The 19,856-nt window shown below is 32.7% G+C and overlaps 2 protein-coding genes and 1 pseudogene across 2 annotated transcripts; all 3 read right to left on the reverse strand.

Moving 5' to 3' along the window:
• Window positions 1-3,219: 3,219 nt before the first annotated feature.
• Window positions 3,220-7,503, reverse strand: LOC120278916 (phosphoglycolate phosphatase 2-like). Its single transcript, XM_039285659.1, is given in 12 exon segments — window positions 3,220-3,458; window positions 3,684-3,787; window positions 4,021-4,120; window positions 4,232-4,329; window positions 5,169-5,221; window positions 5,327-5,386; window positions 5,752-5,823; window positions 6,432-6,503; window positions 6,585-6,614; window positions 6,616-6,678; window positions 7,142-7,209; window positions 7,315-7,503. Coding segments are annotated over 12 exon segments (936 nt in total). The 5' UTR covers window positions 7,430-7,503; the 3' UTR covers window positions 3,220-3,357.
• A 716-nt stretch (window positions 7,504-8,219) lies between these two features.
• Window positions 8,220-11,907, reverse strand: LOC120278914 (heterogeneous nuclear ribonucleoprotein 1-like). Its single transcript, XM_039285658.1, has 6 exons — window positions 11,740-11,907; window positions 11,613-11,653; window positions 11,021-11,184; window positions 10,278-10,371; window positions 10,014-10,183; window positions 8,220-9,735 (listed from the first exon to the last, which is right to left on the reverse strand). Exons 1-6 carry the CDS (start codon window positions 11,799-11,801, stop codon window positions 9,193-9,195), a joined length of 1,074 nt encoding a protein of 357 aa, XP_039141592.1. The 5' UTR covers window positions 11,802-11,907; the 3' UTR covers window positions 8,220-9,192.
• A 3,660-nt stretch (window positions 11,908-15,567) lies between these two features.
• Window positions 15,568-19,207, reverse strand: LOC120278915 (annotated as a pseudogene).
• Window positions 19,208-19,856: the final 649 nt, after the last annotated feature.

A 19,856-nucleotide genomic window follows, 5' to 3' on the forward strand; every position in this document is an offset into this window, starting at 1 on the left:
ATAACACCTAATAGAAATAGAGTACTCTTCCCACACAATCATCAGTCTCCTAGATCAGACGTGGTAAGACCCAACAAAAAATATATATCATCAGCCTAAAATTTTCCTACGGTTCCAAGATCCTCTTTTGACTCATCCTTCCTTATTATTATTATTCAGTTGTCAACCAGTTTGTTTTATTTGTAGTAATAAAAAAGAATATCATACTTGTAGCTTGAATTTATCTTTCCTTATTATAATTTAATACAATTTGTAGTGTTAATAAAGCAAAACAAAAGAAAGAGAATGAGTACATCCAAATTCAAGACAATTTATGTTTTTTGCGGTAGCAACGTAGGAAAGCAAAAGAGTTATCAAGATGCTTCTATTGATCTTGGCAAAGAACTGGTTTAGCTTCTTACTTTTACTTAATTTTAATTGTTTTTTTTCATCATTCTCTCTTCCATTCCATTGTTCTTTCTCTGTTATTATTCTTATAATCATATAGCCTACTCATTTATATATGCTCAACTACAAATATATGAAATAACCTTACAAATCCCTTCATGTGATGAAAAACATTAATTTAGTATATGGAGGAGGCAATATTGGATTAATAGGGCTTGATATTTCAAACTGTCTTTGATGGTGGAAGACAAGTTATTGGGTATGGTTTATTTATATAAAATTTTAAAACGCCATTTATTTGAAAAAAAACTTAAGTTATTAACATTTTTTCTCCATATACTCGGTATTATTCCCAAAGCTCTAATGGATAAAGAGGTATAACAAAAATTTATTGAATTTTATGACAAGCTATTCCAAGAGAAAAAAAAAATCAAACCACAAATATCAATGCCTATTCAGTAATATATTATTTTTTAAATTTGTCAGATCACTAACATCACTATAGGAGAAGTAAAACCAATGGTCGTATGCTCCAAAGAAAAGCAGAGGTGACTTGCAATTATGATGCTTTTATTGCTATGCCTGGTTAGTACACAACCTATATTTCATATTTATTATATATTCACTAACATTGTTTTATTTTGGTATTATTCTGCTATCATTCATTATACAAAAATAAAAAAAAAAAAATCCTCTCACAAGTCATTATTTTTTCCTCTTGAAATAAAAAATAACTAATTAATCTCAATTGAAATTATGATGCAGGAGGTTATGGTACTCTTGAAGAACTTTTAAAGTGATTATGTGGGCACAATTAGGCATACATAACAAGCCGATAATTCAATGACAATTATAGACATATATAATGGAAATTATGAACAAATTATGACAAACTTATTCGTTGTTTTAGATTGGATTATTGAATATTAATGGCTACTACAACTCATTGCTTTCTTTCATTGACCAAGTTGTAGAAGAAGGTTTCATCAACCCAAATGCAAGACATATCATTGTTTGAGCTTCAAATGCAAAGTAACTTATTGAGAAACTCGAAAGTAAATTATTACAAATGTTTTTGAAAAATATTTCCAAAATATGAATGTGTTAATAGTTATTGCTAATGTATAAAAAATTCTACTGAAATGACAGGACTACTACCCATGTCATGAACAAGTGTCATCAAAACAAAATTGGAACTATGAGCAACTAGAACACTCCCAAAAAAAATATAAGTTCAATTTAAATATGTGAAAATATCAAGTTAACTACAAATGCATCTTAGGCTAATCATGATTTATGACAAAAATCACATATAACAATAATACTTGCATATCAATTAAAAAATACAAAACAAAATGCTTAACTAATTGATTTACTCTGATTATTATGAAAAACAAATGTAACACTAAACGATCTATGCATTGGTAACTATAGCATCTTTTTCTTGTATAGCTTCCCAATTAACAACTTCACATTACTTAACAAAAAAAAATATGAACCAATACATTATTGTTTTTTTCAGGTTGACTCATCAAACAACAACGCCAAAAAACATCTCAAATCCAATTCATCTCCCAAAAACCCTCCAGAAATTACTCTGATCGACCTCAACCTTCCAGCTACTATGGATGACAATGTTGAACACACAAGTGTTTCTGATGCACATCCATAATGAAAACCATGAATGAAATGAAGATATTTTATTTTGTACCCTTTTATATTGGTATTTGGAATAGACAATAAAAACTTTGAACTTTTGCCTATATTTAATGCATGAATAAATGCTTACAAAGTAGATGTTTTTTTCCCCCAAAAATAACTGCAACACTTCAATTAACAATAATTATCATCAAATAAAATTTTCATTACATTTAGAATTTTTCGCAAAAAAACAAACAATGAATATATATAAAGAACAAATAAATTGAAAAAAAGGGAATAAACATTATAGATAACCTCGTAGCAGCGACAGCAAGCGGCCACACTAATATATATAATTAATATCATATATATATGTATTAAGAGGTGGGTTGGTGGGACCCACTCAACTAAATAAAAACCAATTAAAAAAAGTGTCTAATGGCAGCAGGAGAGAGATTTTGTGTACTGTTATTTAAGATTAATATATAGGTATATTCTACTTAATAATTGACATGTAGTTTTTAAAGCCCTTTTTCCTAATTAATATATATATATATATATTTTTTATTGTGACAACACATGAATGAATTCGTACAAGAACATACCAAAAAATACCATATATAATTAATATCATATATATATATGTATTAAGAGGTGGGTTGGTGTGGGACCCACTCAACTAAATAAAAAAACCAATTAAAAAGTGTCTAATGGCAGCAGGAGAGAGATTTGTGTACTGTTATTTAAGATTAATATATAGGTATATTCTACTTAATAATTGACATGTAGTTTTTAAAGCCCTTTTTCCTAATTAATATATATATATATATATTTTTTATTGTGACAACACATGAATGAATTCGTACAAGAACATACTAAAAAATACCATATATAATTAATATCATATATATATATATGTATTAAGAGGTGGGTTGGTGTGAGACCCACTCAACTAAATTAAAAAAACAATTAAAAAGTGTCTAATGGCAGCATGAGAGGGATTTGTGTACTGTTAGTTAAGATTAATATATATTTATATTCTACTTAATAATTGACATGTAGTTTTTATAGTTTTTAAAGCCCTTTTTCCTAATTAATATATATATATATATATATATATATATTTTTTTTATTGTGACAACACATGAATGAATTCGTACAAGAACATACCAAAAAATACTCCACTGAATATATAAAATAAACTTGTAAAAATATCACAGCATTCTATTCAGTCTGGTTAAAAAAACAACAGTTTTCCATCACAAGATGACAGTAATTTTTATTTCAGCAAAAAATATATATATAAATTTCAGTAAAATAAGTATCATATCATTTGTTTAAGAGCTCAACAATGCTAAACAAATTACTTGTATAATAATCTGGATGGATGTTATTTGAAGGATCTTCGAGTGTCGATAAAGAAGTAACACCTGCATTCATTTTACCATTTAAGAGAAGTAATGTATACAGATTACAACATGATGCATTACTGAAACTTTAAAAATTGTTTGTGTTGCAGTAAAAGAACAGAAAAAAGAAAGTGAGAAGAAAGTTATTTTCTTGTGTTTGATTGTTTGCATTTTTACTTGTCTTTTAATCTAAGATTTCATGCATGAACTTCCGATGTTGATGAAATGAAGAGGGTGGAAACGTACCTGAAAGAACGAGAAGAGTTTTGCAGCCGGTATTTTGTCCGAATAATATATCTGTGTCCAATCTATCACCAACCATGCACATTCTTGAAGTATTAATCTGAAATCTGAAAAACAGGCAGAAAGCGAAGGAAATTGTGTTCATTTTGATATAGTGGACAAATCACATCAAAGGCGTGCACAGGTGTGGCATTAATACCGCAACACATGTACACTCACCCTGAATATTCTACGCAAGCGACCCGATGCCAATAAATCAAGAGGTTGTTGACAAAAGAAGCTGTTCTAGAATTTTAGTCGAACATGTTTGAAATGTAAAATTTTCTGACAAAAAGATAACCTTTTCACTAAAAAATCCATCATAAATGGTGATGGCTTGCCAACAACAACAGGTTCTTTTTCTGTTGTTGCACATACTGCAGCAACCATGCATCCTGCACCTGCGTCGTCGAACAACATATTTTAATGAAACAGAAGATCTACCACATTTGTGAAACAGATATAGTTCTAAGGATGGCCACTAAAAAGAAAAGTGGAGATTCATGAAGAACCTGGGCATTCTTGTGTGTCTGTTATATGGCCGAGAGCATCACGGTTAGTGGCGATAAACAAGCAGCCAGGGTTCTCACGGATGCAAAGAGTTGCATAACTGTGAGATAAATATATATGTCTTATAAAGCATGGCAAAGAGAAAGGTAGGAAGCATATGAAAATTTTGTGTTTGTGTGTGTGTGTGTGTGTAAATTGTTCAAGCTGTACATAATAAAACAAAGAGTTTGAGGAAGTCATGTATACACAAAATCACAAATTTATACACATTATTCTATTTCCTTAAATACCCTTTTTCCTTCAAGGCCAAGCACAGGTGTAAAATAACTAAATAAATAAAATCACTTTTTGGCTCTTATATTTTAGATTGGATAGTTAATTTAACTGAAGCTTCATTTTCTTTCTTTAATTCATCCTTCTACAATTATATCCCAGTCACATGATAGTATTCCATTAACTCTGTTGAAGCGGCAAATTGATGGCAAGCCTTCATATCACCTTCAATGTGGCAAGACTTTTAATGGTTTAGAAGTTATTGTGGTCTAACAAATTGCTCAAAATCAGATTTACAGGAACAAACGAAAAAAAGTCCACTAAAACATAAGAAAAGAATTGAAATATGAGGTAATTCTGTTTTACGTGGTAAGAAACTTTGATCAAATTCCAAGTTTGTTAGGGATTTAATTAAATGCATGCACAAGACAAATCACAGATCATTAAACATCATAGGCTCCAGCAAGTTGCATTAATATTTGATCTTTTGATGAGATATATAAGACGGCTTTTCAGATATAGCAGAATTTCTAGTGACCAAATCAGATAACTTACTATTATTTTCTCTATGAAAACCCAACTTTTTGTTTTAAGTAGTTAACTTTACAATATGAATAATTTCTTGCAATATATGAAGGGACATGGAAAAGGTCAAAACTAGCTTACTGGAATTTGTAATAGTTTACATGCAGATCAAGTCCAACCACAACCGCTCCAACCTGCCCACAAAAAGGTTCAAAATAAGCCATGATTCTGAATATATGCTTCCATCAATAACCATCAAGTACGTCAAACCAAAAAGTAGAGAGGGATGCATCAATTACACTCTTGTCATGTTCTACCATGGAGTTTGACTTTAGTTGAACGCTCTTATCCCGATCTTCCTGCACAGACATCAGTATATCAGTCCAAACTCCAGACATCAATATACATAAAGCTTTGCTTTATATCTCTTTCCTCTCTGCACTTGCAAATAGAATAAAGATCAACTCGAGCAGTGCGCATTAAGGAGACACCCGTAATCAACCTCATGCATTTGATATTAACAATTCTAGGATTAGACTTCACACTTCACAGCTTATAAACGTAAGCTTCAGAGCATGTCACTTATAATTAATGTACTCGCAATCAAAGTTCATATTCAGACAATATCAAGATACGGAAACTCGTTTAGATGTCTTTTAAGAAATAAACTAAGATTATGCATCTAGGGAATTATAAGATACTAGTTGGGTCAAGTATGACTCACAGGGCCACCAAGACATGTAAAGCCAGCAAGTTCCATCTCTTCCACTATGCCTTCCTCGCCAATAACATAAACCTGCAGGTGGAACAATTATAACTTAAAATGGAAAGACAATCAACAAAAGAGACAGCACCAATACTTGTATATCAGTTAAATGTGACACTGGCAACTTGTTTGAAGTTTCGGTTGTGGAAGAAGACCAACAGCATGAAAAATGCAACACATATCATGTTCTATTTACAGAAAAGAGAATGTCACACATTTTACGTTACAGAGAGGCTTGTCAGTGACATAAAGATATGACCAAGAAATAATTTTATAAGTGAAACCCAGCATTTTCTACTCAATCACAACCCTCCACGGTTCCACCATGTAGGTATTTCAGTTAAACCATGAACTTAAATGACAGTTCTTATTTTATTTGCTTTCTATCACTGCCTAGTATAATCATGCGGTAGTGTAAGTTTCAATTCAGTTCAGAATCTGAGGGATAAGTGAAAAACAAAAAGATTAATAATTCAGCAATTGACGACAATTCAGAAGCATATAATCTACTCACACAACAAAGGTAATCAATCAAACCAAAAGCCTCAGGCAGCACAAATAATTGGGATTCTTTGACAAATCAAACCCAAGACTATTTTAATAAAAAGATCTAATGTAACTCACAGCAAGATTCTCACCTTTTTATCCTGAGGGAAGTTGTTAAGCTTCAAGAACATTGCTGCCGCAAATGATGATGAGAATATCTCATCCTAAAATCACATTTTGATCACATCAGATTATCTCATATTATGAAAGTCACTATCAACAGAAGTATAAAATTTAGAACTCACCTCACTAACATCAAGCCCAAGCGAAAGGAAATTTCTTTGCATACTTCCCCCTTGATCTCCTCGAGTTATTTGTCACAAACACCAGTTTCTTCCCCTACCACAAATAGCAAAGAAAAATGACTTAATCCATCCAACTTTGAACAAACAAATCTGCAGTCCTCGCCCAAATCAATTAAATTTTGGCAAAAAAAAAAAAAAGGTGAAATCTGAGAGTACCAATCAGCACACAAAACCTATTACCCTCATCAGAGACTGAACTAATCTACAAATCTAATACCTACTTACTATCTAAACATTTGAGATGAAGACATGAATCACCTTAAATATATATATATATATACATGACTATGCGTATCAATCAGAGGATCAATCTTCCATCATTACCAAAAAAACAAAAAGACGAACAATTTGGAAATCGCTTTAGACTTGGCAGTTCACCAATTAGATAGCAAAACTCCTCCTTGCGACTAAACACAATAGTTAGGGCACACATGAAAACACACATAGCAGAGATTAAAAAGCACAATCCTCTACCATATGAGTTGTGAATTCAATACCAGAGAACGGAGAGTCTGCAAGGCTTCAGGGACGCCATCGATGAGCTTATCGCCCTTCCAAATAACCCCTGAAAAGATGGAAATGAAACAAAATCAAAGAAAAGAGAGAAGAAGGAAAAGGAGATAATGTTAAAGAGAGAGAGAGAGAGAGAGACGGTATGAATATTGAATACCATCGCAGTCGAAGAGGAAGGCATCGACGGAATCGACGAGAAATCGAGCAGTCTCGGAGGAGAGGGGGGCGTGGAAAGATGCCAGCTTTGGAGCTTGACGACCATTCTCAGCCATGAAGATTGAAGAGACCTTTCTCACAACTCACAAATGCACCAACACATAAACAACAACAACAACAAAGAAGAAGTTAAAAGAAGGGATCTTTTATATAATATACTGGCATTGTGGGACCCATGCTCGAAGCCAGTTTGCGGAAACGACAAAAACCATGTGGGCAACGTGCGATTTCGCTTTATTTATTTATTTACTAAATGGTTTTTGGGGCGCTTCCAACTAATAATTTAACAAATTTAATAATTAAAATAATAATAATAATAATGACCTAGAAGGGTAGCTATTTGTATTCTTATTATATTGTAAATTTTTTGAAAACCTTGAGACAGAATAGATGTTATGTATAATTTTTTTTTTATGATGCAGCTCATGCAATTATTATTATATTAAACTTTAAATTTATAATAAGCTGAATAAATATAATTAGAATAAATTTTAACAACTTCATTTAGTTTTATAAATCTTATCGATAGATATCCTAAAGAGTTTGCATTGAGAGAAAATAAGGCATACCATCACTTTATTTCAGTTAAGCATCTCTTTATAAAAGTTAGATAATAATACAAAGCATGCTCTTCAAGAATCCAGGATCCATAAACAACGGTAAACAGACATCACAAAGGAAAATTATGAAATATATATTCTTTTTAAACACTTATGAATGCAGGAACAAAATAACAAATTTAATTGTATTTAATAAAAACACTTTCATTTGGGATGTAATTGTCCAGTTTGAGAGAACAAGCTAAGGTTAAAAGAAAACAAACTCTGATTGTACAATGAAAACTAATTGAAAAGAAAAAAAATATATATATATATATACTGAATAAGCACAAAAACAAAGTTGAAGAGAATAAATGCAATCTTCTTTTCCTCCCATAGACGCATTTGCTCATGAGAACAAATGCAATAGCTTTATTCTGCAAACACACAGAACAAAATAATGCAAGTACCATAGGGCAGACAATTTAGTTCCAGCATTGATATTGAACTATTTTGGCATCCCATCTTATCATAAAACATATAGATTCACTGCCAGGCTTATCCTCAGAGCACATTAAGGAATAAAGGACAGAGAGCAACAGTCTTCCAGACCAACAGACCACTCCTGCATATTCATTTAGCACTGAACAATGCGGCACTCAATACAAGTTGCGCTGATTGCAACCAATCAGCCAAAACTAGAAACAATTTTAGTCAGCATCTAGTCTAATAGCCTAAATCTGAACGAAAATACAAACTCAAGAGAAATCTATGAGAGTCCACAACAAACACTACTCCACAATAACATCAGTATAAAGATTGGAGTAAGCCACCAACTAACTAGGCATACATTGCAAAATCAGTCAAGAGAACTATCTATTAACAGAGCCATGCATCCAATCAATTCAGTCTCTAAACCAGATGGTGTTGTAAAGACCTGTCAATTAAAAACTAGAGAGTAGGCAATCCAAAGTAGTTCTATAGATTCCACAAACCAAGTTAATACAGACGATTGTCTAATCTAGAAACAACTAAATGAAAAAAAAAACGCTCACAAGTTTTCTAGTTCACAATACTAGACAAGATAAAGTGATCTTAGCAATCTTAGTAATGAACTGGCCAGCCTGGATGGAAGTCGTCCTTCAGAATGACTGGCAAAGTACAACGATGAAATATATACTGAAGTGGAAGCAACTTTGCCTTCGAGCTAAACTAGTGAGACCTGCATGAATAAGCCTAGAAGAAAGACATAAAGAGAGATGCTGTACAGTGCCACTTTCCTAGCGTGCATATGGGTGATACCTACCAGGACCACCATATCCTCCTCTAGCACCGTACATGCCACCTGAGCCATAACCAGCACCAGACCCATAACCATACCCACTCCCATAGCTAGTATTCCCGTAACCATCAAAGGCCTCACCACGCACATAACCACTGCCTAAGCCACTGCCACCATAACCCCCAGGGAATCCTCCGCCAAATGACCCAATACGACTAGAATAATTAAGGGAAGAATCTCCTCGGTACACCCCTAAGTGACTGTCAAAACCACCATAACCACCACCAAATTCACCAACATCTGGACCATAACCACCACCACCACCACCATAACCCCCGAGCCTAGAACCGTAACCTCCAAGACCCCTATATGGCGCAGGACCAAAACCACTACTGCCAAAACCACTATAAGAGCTGCCAAATCCACCAGCACCATCACCATCACCATCACCATCACCAAAAGAGCGGGCTCTAAAATTACTACCATATGCAGAAGAGGGTGGATTTGAGGCTTTCTTTGGTTCAGCCTTCTTGATCTCCACCTACAACAAAGCAACAACATTAACCTATGGTCCTGTAATGTATAAGCTGCCTGCACAGCGATGGTAAAATAACATCTATTAGCCTACTAATGATCTACCTAAAACAAACAAATTTATGACAAGAAACTAATCTAGTCACTAGATTAATAGAAGTCAAAAAAGAATCCTGAGGGGTGCATCTTCCAGACTCCAGAGGACATCTGTGCTGTTTTAGAGTTTGACACAGCCAAAATCCAAGTAGACACTAATGCAACAATGATACACTGCAAAACACTTACCTGACTACCAGCTAGATCAATCATATTTCCCTTAGCTAACAAATCATCTACAACTTGCTCGCTGTCAAAAACTATAAATCCAAAACCACGAGAACGATTGGTAGAGTGATCTGTTATTATCTGGTGTTCTAGGACTTTGCCATATTTGGAGAAGAAATTCTTGAATTCATCTGAGCAGTTTGAAAAAAAAAGATAAATAGATATAAATCAATACTTTTATGTTAACAAAAATTTGTATGAGGATAACAATATCACATAAACTACCATCAGTCACAGAGGATGGTATTCCACCAACGAAGATCTTCTTTGTTTTGAAGTCCTTGGCAGATCCTCTTGGAATGGTTCTTTTAATCTCAACCTGCATTTAAGTAATAATTGAAGCATTAGGTGAAAAGAAAAAAAAAATAAGTGAAGATACAAGCGAGATAGCACCTGTTTACCAAATACAGTAAGTGACAAAGGAGATCAAGGATCACAGTGACCTTGTGAATTAAACTCTTAAAACATAGAAGCACGTGGTAAAAGCAGAAATACATGAGAAAACAAGTATAAAATATAACATCGTGGATCAAGTAATCACAAATTTTCAAGCTCAATAATAGACCTTGAATAAAACATACCTTCTGTTATACTGAACCCAAATAAATACTATCATATATAAATAACTCCAAGGTTTTCATTTTAACTAGGCAAAACAAAAACAATGAACATCAGATGTCTATACTAGTAGATACCATATAAGTGAAATGCAATCAGCACATAAAACCACCAGCACAAAAGTTTAAGGAAAAATTCCCCAAGACAGTAATTTTAAGAGAATTGCAGATTACTTACTTTTCAGAGCACACAAACACAGTTCTCTAATAAAAGGCAAGCTCACAAAAACAAAAACAAGTACATTAACCACAACACAACTAACACACAGAAACAAATTACATGCCACCATGATCACATCAAAAACTCGGATCAAGAAAAGTAAACAGTACCCAAGAGCTATAAAACCTTACTTGTTTTCCAAGGATGACATGGGTATCCTCGATGACTTTATCAACAACAGAAGGATCAGCATACGTTATAAACCCAAACCCTCTAGGCTGCCTGGTATGTTTGTCTCTCATTATCACAGAATCATCAATTGCACCATATTTTTCAAAATGCTCCCTGAATAAGCCTGTTGGCACAGAATCAACAAAATAAAAGAAGAATAACTCAGAAATCAAAACAAAGTGATGATAACAATCATTATTACAGTTCAGCTCAAAGTTACAGCCAAAGTCATCATAATCTAACACCTTAACAGCATACCACTAGATCACAAAGGCCCTACTCAGCCATGAAGCCATCATCTTTATCACCTTTCCAATGGAATAATATAAACTCTAATTTATTTATGAAAATATCAGGGATGCTAAAATAAGTTGCAGCCAAATTCATTAATCAAGAAGTTTAAGGAAATCAAGCTTATTCAATGGTATCATACTTAAGCTTTGTCCAATAGAGATAACAATAGCAACGCAACAACACAACTTGGAGAAGATCAATAAAATACGAAGACCGAAAATCAAGGAAAAAACCAAACGAGAAAAACATAGGACTTACGATCATCAGCGCCCTTGTGGAGACCACCAACAAAGATCTTCCTGAAAATAAGCAAAGAAAACATGGATCAGAGATCATAAAACCGATGAAAAATCAAAACTAGGGTTTCTGGGGATGAAGATCTCACCCGGGAGAAGCACCATCGCGCTCACCGTTCCTAGAATCTCCACGCCTTGATCTGGAGGCCATGGCGGTCAGACAACTCCTTGGATCTCCGTGAACGAAGCTAGGGTTCCCGATGGGAAGAGGACGAGAAGCACTAGGGATTCGATCGGAGAGCTCGAGCGAAATTGGAAACGAATTGAGAAATTAGGGCCGATGATGGGTTTATATAGGAAGGGTTCCAGCGCCACGTGGACTTATCGAATTCGGGCGGCACTAAGAGCATTACCCGATAACCCGATATGGAATCGGATCTTCGTTTTCTTCGAATTCGGATTCGAATGAGTCCGAATCCAAAATAGTTCGTATATTTTTAAATTTTTAATGGTTTTTTTACTTTGCAACCCCTAAAAAGTAGCAAAATTACATGGTGTTCTAGACTTCTCAAATGTTATTTGCCTCATCTCCTTTTATAATTTTATTTTACTTCGATTTTTTTATATATTTTAACTTCGCTTTAAATACTTTTTATTTATTTATTTTTATAAAATATTTTTAATGTTATCGTTAGATATTTGGTATAAAATAAGAAAATATGTTTTTTATATAATAAAATGATTTCTGCAGTAAAGTCAATTATATAAAAAAAGATTAAAAAAATTACCCAAAAAAATTAAAGGAGGGAGCAAATAATTTACTATTCTTCAAGGGTGACAAGTAAAACCTTATAAATAAATTGTTACAAAAAAAAAAAGAATTATACATTAATTTTTAAAAAATAATTTATAATTCCGAAATTCAACTCTGGAGTGATTAAAGTGAAATATCACAAATAAAAATTTAATTCTTGAAAAAAAAAAATTGTTCACTATCATCTTTACTTATCATCAAACTTTATTTTGCAAAATATTTAAGTTATATTTATAATCACACAAAAAATAATAATAATTGATAAAAATAAGTAATAAAGTGAATGTGATAAAATAAAATGCTTAATTAAATGAGACATTGAAAAATAGATTAATCCTCATTTTGTTATAGCTACAAAGAAGTTATAATAAATAAATAAATAAATAAATAAATTCAATTAGTTATTATAATTAGCCTTTTAAAAATAGTATGTTTGGGTTATTGCTTATAGGAAACTAGACCCTAAACCCGCTCCATGCTTAACTAATATTGAAATTTTCAAAAACGCAAAATTTATTAACAATATTTTAATATATTATAGGTATTATTCATGATCAAACATATGATCGTCTAAATAAATCTAAATTGAGGAATTTTAAAAAACTTAAATGATTTTTAAATCTTAATTTTATATAGGTTGATGACATTTAAAATTCTATCTTGCAAACTTTATTAGAATATTTCCCATGTCATTTAATTTGAGATAATATTAGATTACCCCAGAATTTGAATGCGAATTTTTTTTTTTCTTATTTTATGATTCAAATTTAATAAAATCTTAAAATATCAAATTTTTAAAAAAATTGAAAATAAAATATCAAAATATCAATTTTTTTAAAAAAGATTGAAAACTAAGAAAATTTCATTTCTTTTATATTACAATATACTTATCAGTTATCAATTTGGAGATAAAAATACATTTGATATTAAGTTTTTTTTTTAAATTTTAAGTTGGAGAAGAAAATTATGACTTGATTAATATTAAATATTTTAACAATTTTTAAAAAATAATTTTTAATAATAACAAATCTTTATTATTAAATATGATATTCACATCAATAAGTTTGTATGTTTAGCATTTATTATATAAAAGTAATTATAATAAAACCACAAACGGCTAACATATAACTCTCAGGGCCCATAAGCTATTGGATATCATTTATTATTTTATTTTACGTTTGAAGTGGACCAGATAATGATATGTGAATAGATAAAATTACCCTTTATAATATAATTATATATTATTTTTCAAAATATATATATTTTTTATTTTTTTTCTTATAGGTATCTTTATGAGTTTCTATTAAATTATTAAAAAAACCTAATGCCCACAAATATATAGATCATAATATCACCAATTTGGAAAAATTATACTTTATACTGGGAGAAAATCATACACAAAGTCATTAATATGGTAAAAAGCTAGTAATAAACCCATTAATGAAAAACAAAGTCTTCTGTTCAAGCACAAAATCGACAGAGAAACTTTTCAACCACTTCGAATGCGAAAAACCCTACTTAGTGAAATTAATAAACTTTTTGTCCCAAGCATCAAAAGATGAAAAGAAGACATAATCAAATCCTAGATGAGTTTAATAAAACAAAAATAGGTTAAAAAAGTAAATTTAAAATTTTATCATATCCTACCTGTCTATATCCTGACTCCCCCCACAGGATTTAATATCATGTCCCCGGTAGGATAAATTGGGGTCAATAGGATAATATTATCATATCCTATTGGCACACCAAACAAAGAAAAATAATAAGATATGATAGTCTATCATATCCTATGGCCTTATCATGTCTACCAAACGGGCCCTCAGTATAAATTAGTAATAATATATAACTCTCAATATGATAATGTTATATGCATATATTGACTAATAAGCAACAGCCGTCCTCATTTAAAAGATTGTCAAAAAAATAAACAAGTACAAAAATGGACCTAAAAAATTCCGTGTCCTATAACTTGAAATCATTATTTCTCCCACATGAAACCCATACCCGGGCCCATAAACAATATTGACATGAAAAAAAAATTCAAAACCCTTGCTCTCCCCTTTGCACCCAAATATCATACCATTGGACTATCCAAGGTTGACTATGATGTTATATTTTAACACCATTATTATTTCTTTGTCAATGAAATAAAAATTACACATACATATATCCAATAGAACTTGCATAGAGAGTAAATAACGCATAACGCCAGTTTATTTCAGTTAAGAGAATCTCAATACAAAAATTAATAATAATACAGAGTTGTGTCTTTCAACATCAACTGGCAGCTGTTCAAGAATCCAGGATGCATTAACAACGGCAGGCAGATATCACCGAGGAAAAGTACTAAGTTTTCTTTTAAAATCTCATAAACAAAATACCAAAATCGTATAATAAACAGAAACTATATATTTTTTTTCCATAAATCATTTTCTTTTGGAATGTAACTGTCCAGACTCCAGATTGAGAGAATAAAATAAGTTTAACAGAAAACAAACTGTCATTGAGGGAACAAAAATAATTGAAAAGAAAAATCTGTACTTAATAAGCACGAGAACAAAGTAAAAGGGAATAAATGCAGTATTCCGTTCTTCAGTTAGGTCCATTTGCTAATGAGAACAAATGCAATTAACTTTATTCTGCACCTGAAAATCACACAGGGAAAGCAATCTATTCTAGTTCTTGCATTGATTCCTGCCAGACAATTGACATCAAACATAATAGACTCACTGCTTAGACTATTCCTTAAACGAAAATACGCTCATGTAAGCACTGAACATTGCAACACTCAATCAGCAAAAAACTAAAAACTATCATAGCGAACATCTAGTCTAGTAGCCTAAATCTGAACGAAAATACAAACTCAGAGAAATCTATAAACGACAGCAGTAGCCACTGCTGCACAACAACATCAATATAGAGAGATTGAAGTAGGCCACCAACTAACTGGACATGAATTGCGAAAACAATCAAGAGAACTATATCTATTAACAGAGCCATGCATCAAATCAATTCGGTCTCTAAACAAGATGGTGTTTGTCAAGACCTGTCAATTAAAAGCTAATGTGTAGGAAATCCAAAGTAGTGTCTATAGATTCCACAAACCAAGTCAATACAGAAGATAGTCTAATCTAGAAACAACTAAATGAAAAAAAGTGCACAAGTTTTCTAGTTCACAATTCTAGACAAAGTAAGGTAATCTTCGCAGTCATAGTAATGAACTGGCCAGCCTGGATGGAAGTTGTCCTTCAGAATGACTGGCAAGGTATATAGAACTGGAAGCAACTTTGCCTTCAAGCTAAACTAGTGAGACCTGAATGAATAAGCCTAGGAGACATAAATAGAACTGCTGTACAGTGTCACTTTCCTAGCGTCCATATGGGTGATACCTACCAGGGCCACCATATCCTCCCCTACCTTGATAACCAGCACTAGACCCATAACCATACCCACTCCCGTAGCTAGAACCCCCATAACCATCAAAGGTCTCATCACGCAAATAACCACTGTCTAAGCCATTGTCACCATAAACTCCAGGAAATCCTCCGCCAGATGATCCAATATGACTAGAGTAATTAAGGGAAGAATTTCCTCGGTACCTCACATCGTGACTGTCAAAACCACCATAACCACCACCAAATTCACCAGCATCCGGACCATAACCACCACCACCACCACCATAACCCCTGAGCCTCGAACCAAACTTACAGCACCCCTATATGGTGTAGGACCAAAACCAATATAAGAGCTGCCAAATCCACCAGCACCATCACCAAAAGAGCGGGCTCTAAAATCACTACTATATGCAGAAGGTGGTGGCCTGAGTGGGTTTGAGGCTTTCTTTGGTTCAGCCTTCTTGATCTCCACCTACAACAAAGCAACAGCATTAACCTATGGTCCTATAATGTACAAGCTGCCTGCACAACGATGGTAAAATAGCATCTAGTAGCCTGCTAATAATCTTATCTAAAACAAACAAATTTATGAGAAGAAACTAATATAGTCCCTAAAATAATAGTAAACCAAAAAGGATCCTGAATGGTGCATCTTCCAGAGGACATTTGAGCTGTTTTAGAATTTGACACAGCCAGAATCCAAGTAGACACTACTGCAACAATGATATACTGCAAAACACTTACCTTCCTACCAGCTAGATCAATCCTACTTCCCTTAGCTAACAAATTGTCTACTACTTGCTCACTGTCAAAAACTATAAATCCAAAACAACGAGAACGATTGGTAGTGCGATCTATTTTTATCTCGTGTTCTACGACTTTCCCATAATTGGAGAAGAAATTCTTGAATTCATCTGAGCAGTTCCAAAAAGAAGAAAAAAAAGAAAAATAGATGTAAATCAATATTTTTATGATGACAAGAATTTTGTATGAGGATAACAATATCACATAAACTACCATCAGTCAAAGAGGATGGTATGCCACCAACAAAAATCTTCTTTGTTTTGAAGTCCTTCAATAGAGTAGATTCTCTCGGAATGGCTCTTTTAATCTCAACCTGCATTTAAGTAATAATTGAAGCATTGCGTGAAAAAAAAATAAAAAACAAGAAAAGAAGAAAAAAAGCAAGATAGCACCTGATCATCAAACACCATAAATGACAAAGAAGTTCATTAGAATAAACAATCTAATTGACCTAATGAATGAAACATTTAAACATAGAACCACATGGTAAAAGCAGGAGTAAATGAGAAAAGCAAGTATAAAATAGACCATCACGGATCAAGTAATAACAAATTTTCAACCTCAATAATAGACGGTTATAATGAATCCTAACAGCTACTACCATGTAGACATAGCTCCAGGGTTTTCATCTTAACTAGGCCAAACACAAACAATGAACATCAGATGCCTATTCTAGACACCAAACAAGTCAGCTGCAATCAGCAAATAAAACCCAGCAACACAAAAATTTTCAGGAAGAATTTCCTACGGCAGTAAACGATAGGGAATTGCAGGTTGCTTACCTTTCAAATCCCACAAACAAGGTTCTCTAATAAAAGATATGGTCATAGCATATGCTAAACAAGTCACAATTTCAATGTAAATGAGCCAAATGTAAGCTAAGGCCAACTTACTTGTAGGCTCAATTTAACACAGGCTTGATGTGAAAAAGTAAATAACATTTGAAAATATAGCACATACACCATCATGGAAATTTCACGCAAAACAATTAATGATTCAGATACCCACAGTAACCATATGTATTAATTTTGAGCTATTTGAGTTGCACATATTTGATATTAATTTTTAAAGAAAAAGGTCATTATTGGTTGATAGAATTTTAATTATTTATAGATAATATCAATTTTGATTAAATCTGGCCAAAATATCTAAACAAAAGATACCAGGTTTCAGTTAGATACTCTACTTCATTTTTCAATTATGGAACTGGATTGTTTCCAGCTTTCTTAAATTTTTGACCAAACACCAACCCTGGATCACAATAAACAGATTAACAATATATTAGATAATAGAAAGCACAGTGTATAAAACAAGAACAAGAGGCACATCCAGCAGCAATATCTTCAAGAGCAAAAAAATGGGAGGAATGGGGACATATCACAACAAATTATGGACACGAAGTTCAAGCAATTTAAAATTTGGAAATGAATACAGATTCCAAATTGTAAAAAGGAGCTATCTTCTTTAGTGGGCATGTAGTGTCAGCATTACACAGATTTTTCTTTTTCTTATGTTTTTTTTTTTTATGATAGACTATAATAAAAAACAAGTACTTTGACCACAATACAGCTACCATACAGAAAAAAATTACATGCCACCTTGACCACATCAAAAACCGGCATGTAGAAAGTAAACAGAGTACCCAACTGCTATAAATTGATAAGAAAAAAAAACCTTACTTGTTTTCCAAGGATGACATGAGTGTCCTCCTTGACTTTATCAACAACAGAAGGATCAGCATAAGTTATAAACCCAAACCTTCTTGGCTTCTTGGTATTTTTGTCTCTCATTATCACAAAATCATCAATTATACCATACTTTTCAAAATGCTCCCTGAATAAGCCTGTTGTTGCAGCATCGACAAAATAAAAGAATAATAGCTCAGAAATCAAAACAAAGTGAAGATAACAATCATTATTACAGTGCAGCGCTCAGAGATACAGCCAAAGTCACAATAATCTAACACCTTAACAACAAACCACTAGATCACAAAGGTCATACCCAGCCAATAACAACTTTTGATGCCAATATCATTATTACTTTTCCAATGGAATAATATTATAAACTCTTATTTATTCATGTAAAAATCAGAGATGCTAAAATAAGATAAAGCTTGCAGCCAAATTCATCAATCAGGAACTTAGTCAATAGTATCATACTTAAGCTTTGTGTAATAAAGAGAATTCCTTTCTGGCACCTCAATATGATAAAATTTGGAGAAGATCAACAAAATATAAAGATGAAAATTAAAAGACCCAAAGATTCAGCGATGAATTCAAATAAAAACAACAACAAAATCAAAGAACTCCAAAATCAGAATATCAAAGAAAACAAAACCCAACGAGAAAACATCCACGGGATTACCATCGTCGGTGTCCTCGTGGAGACCTCCAACAAAGATCTTCCTGAAAATAAGCACAGAAAACAAGGATCAGATATCATAAAAACGAGGAACAATCGAAACTAGGGTTTCTGGAGACGAGGATCTCACCCGGGGGAAGCACCATTGCCCTTTCCATTCTTATAATCTCCACGCCTTGATCTGGAGGCCATGGCGAAGCTAGGGTTCCGGCGAGAAGAGAAGCACTAGGGTTTCGATCAGAGAACGCGGGAGAGATTGAAATCAAATAAAGAAATCAGGGCCGATTAGGCGTTTATATAGGATGGATCTCTGCCACGTGGACTTATCGGATTCGGGCGAAACGAAGAGCATTACCCGACAACCCGATAACCCGTTACGAGAATCGGATCTTCATTATCTTCGGATTCTGATACGGATTCGGATCTCGATCCGATTCCAAATGAGTCCGCATCCAAATAGTTCGTTTATTTGAGGGGATTTTTACTTTCAACCCCCGGGAAAGTAAAAAACTTGCATGCAACTCCAGACTTTTCAAATGTTATTTGCCACCCCTTTTATAATTTTTTTTTACTTAGAATTTATTTTGATATTTTAATTACTTCGCTTAAATATTTTTTATCCATTTATTTATATAAGATATGCTTAATGTTAAAAAATGAAAATAACTATTATTTGTAATAAAATAGTTTTTATACAGGTGGTGAAAATAATTTACTATTCTTCATAGTGTGATGAGTAAAACCTTTTATATAAATTACCCAAAATAATAATAATAATAATTGGATATATTTCCAAATAGATTTATATATCATGTCATTATATAATTTTTTTCAAAAAAATAAAAATAAAAATAAATCCCAAATTCAAATCTCAAGTGATTAAAGTGAAATA

The sequence above is a fragment of the Dioscorea cayenensis genome, chromosome 16 (genome assembly GCF_009730915.1).
Source record: "Dioscorea cayenensis subsp. rotundata cultivar TDr96_F1 chromosome 16, TDr96_F1_v2_PseudoChromosome.rev07_lg8_w22 25.fasta, whole genome shotgun sequence".
Classification (NCBI taxonomy): Eukaryota; Viridiplantae; Streptophyta; class Magnoliopsida; order Dioscoreales; family Dioscoreaceae; genus Dioscorea; species Dioscorea cayenensis.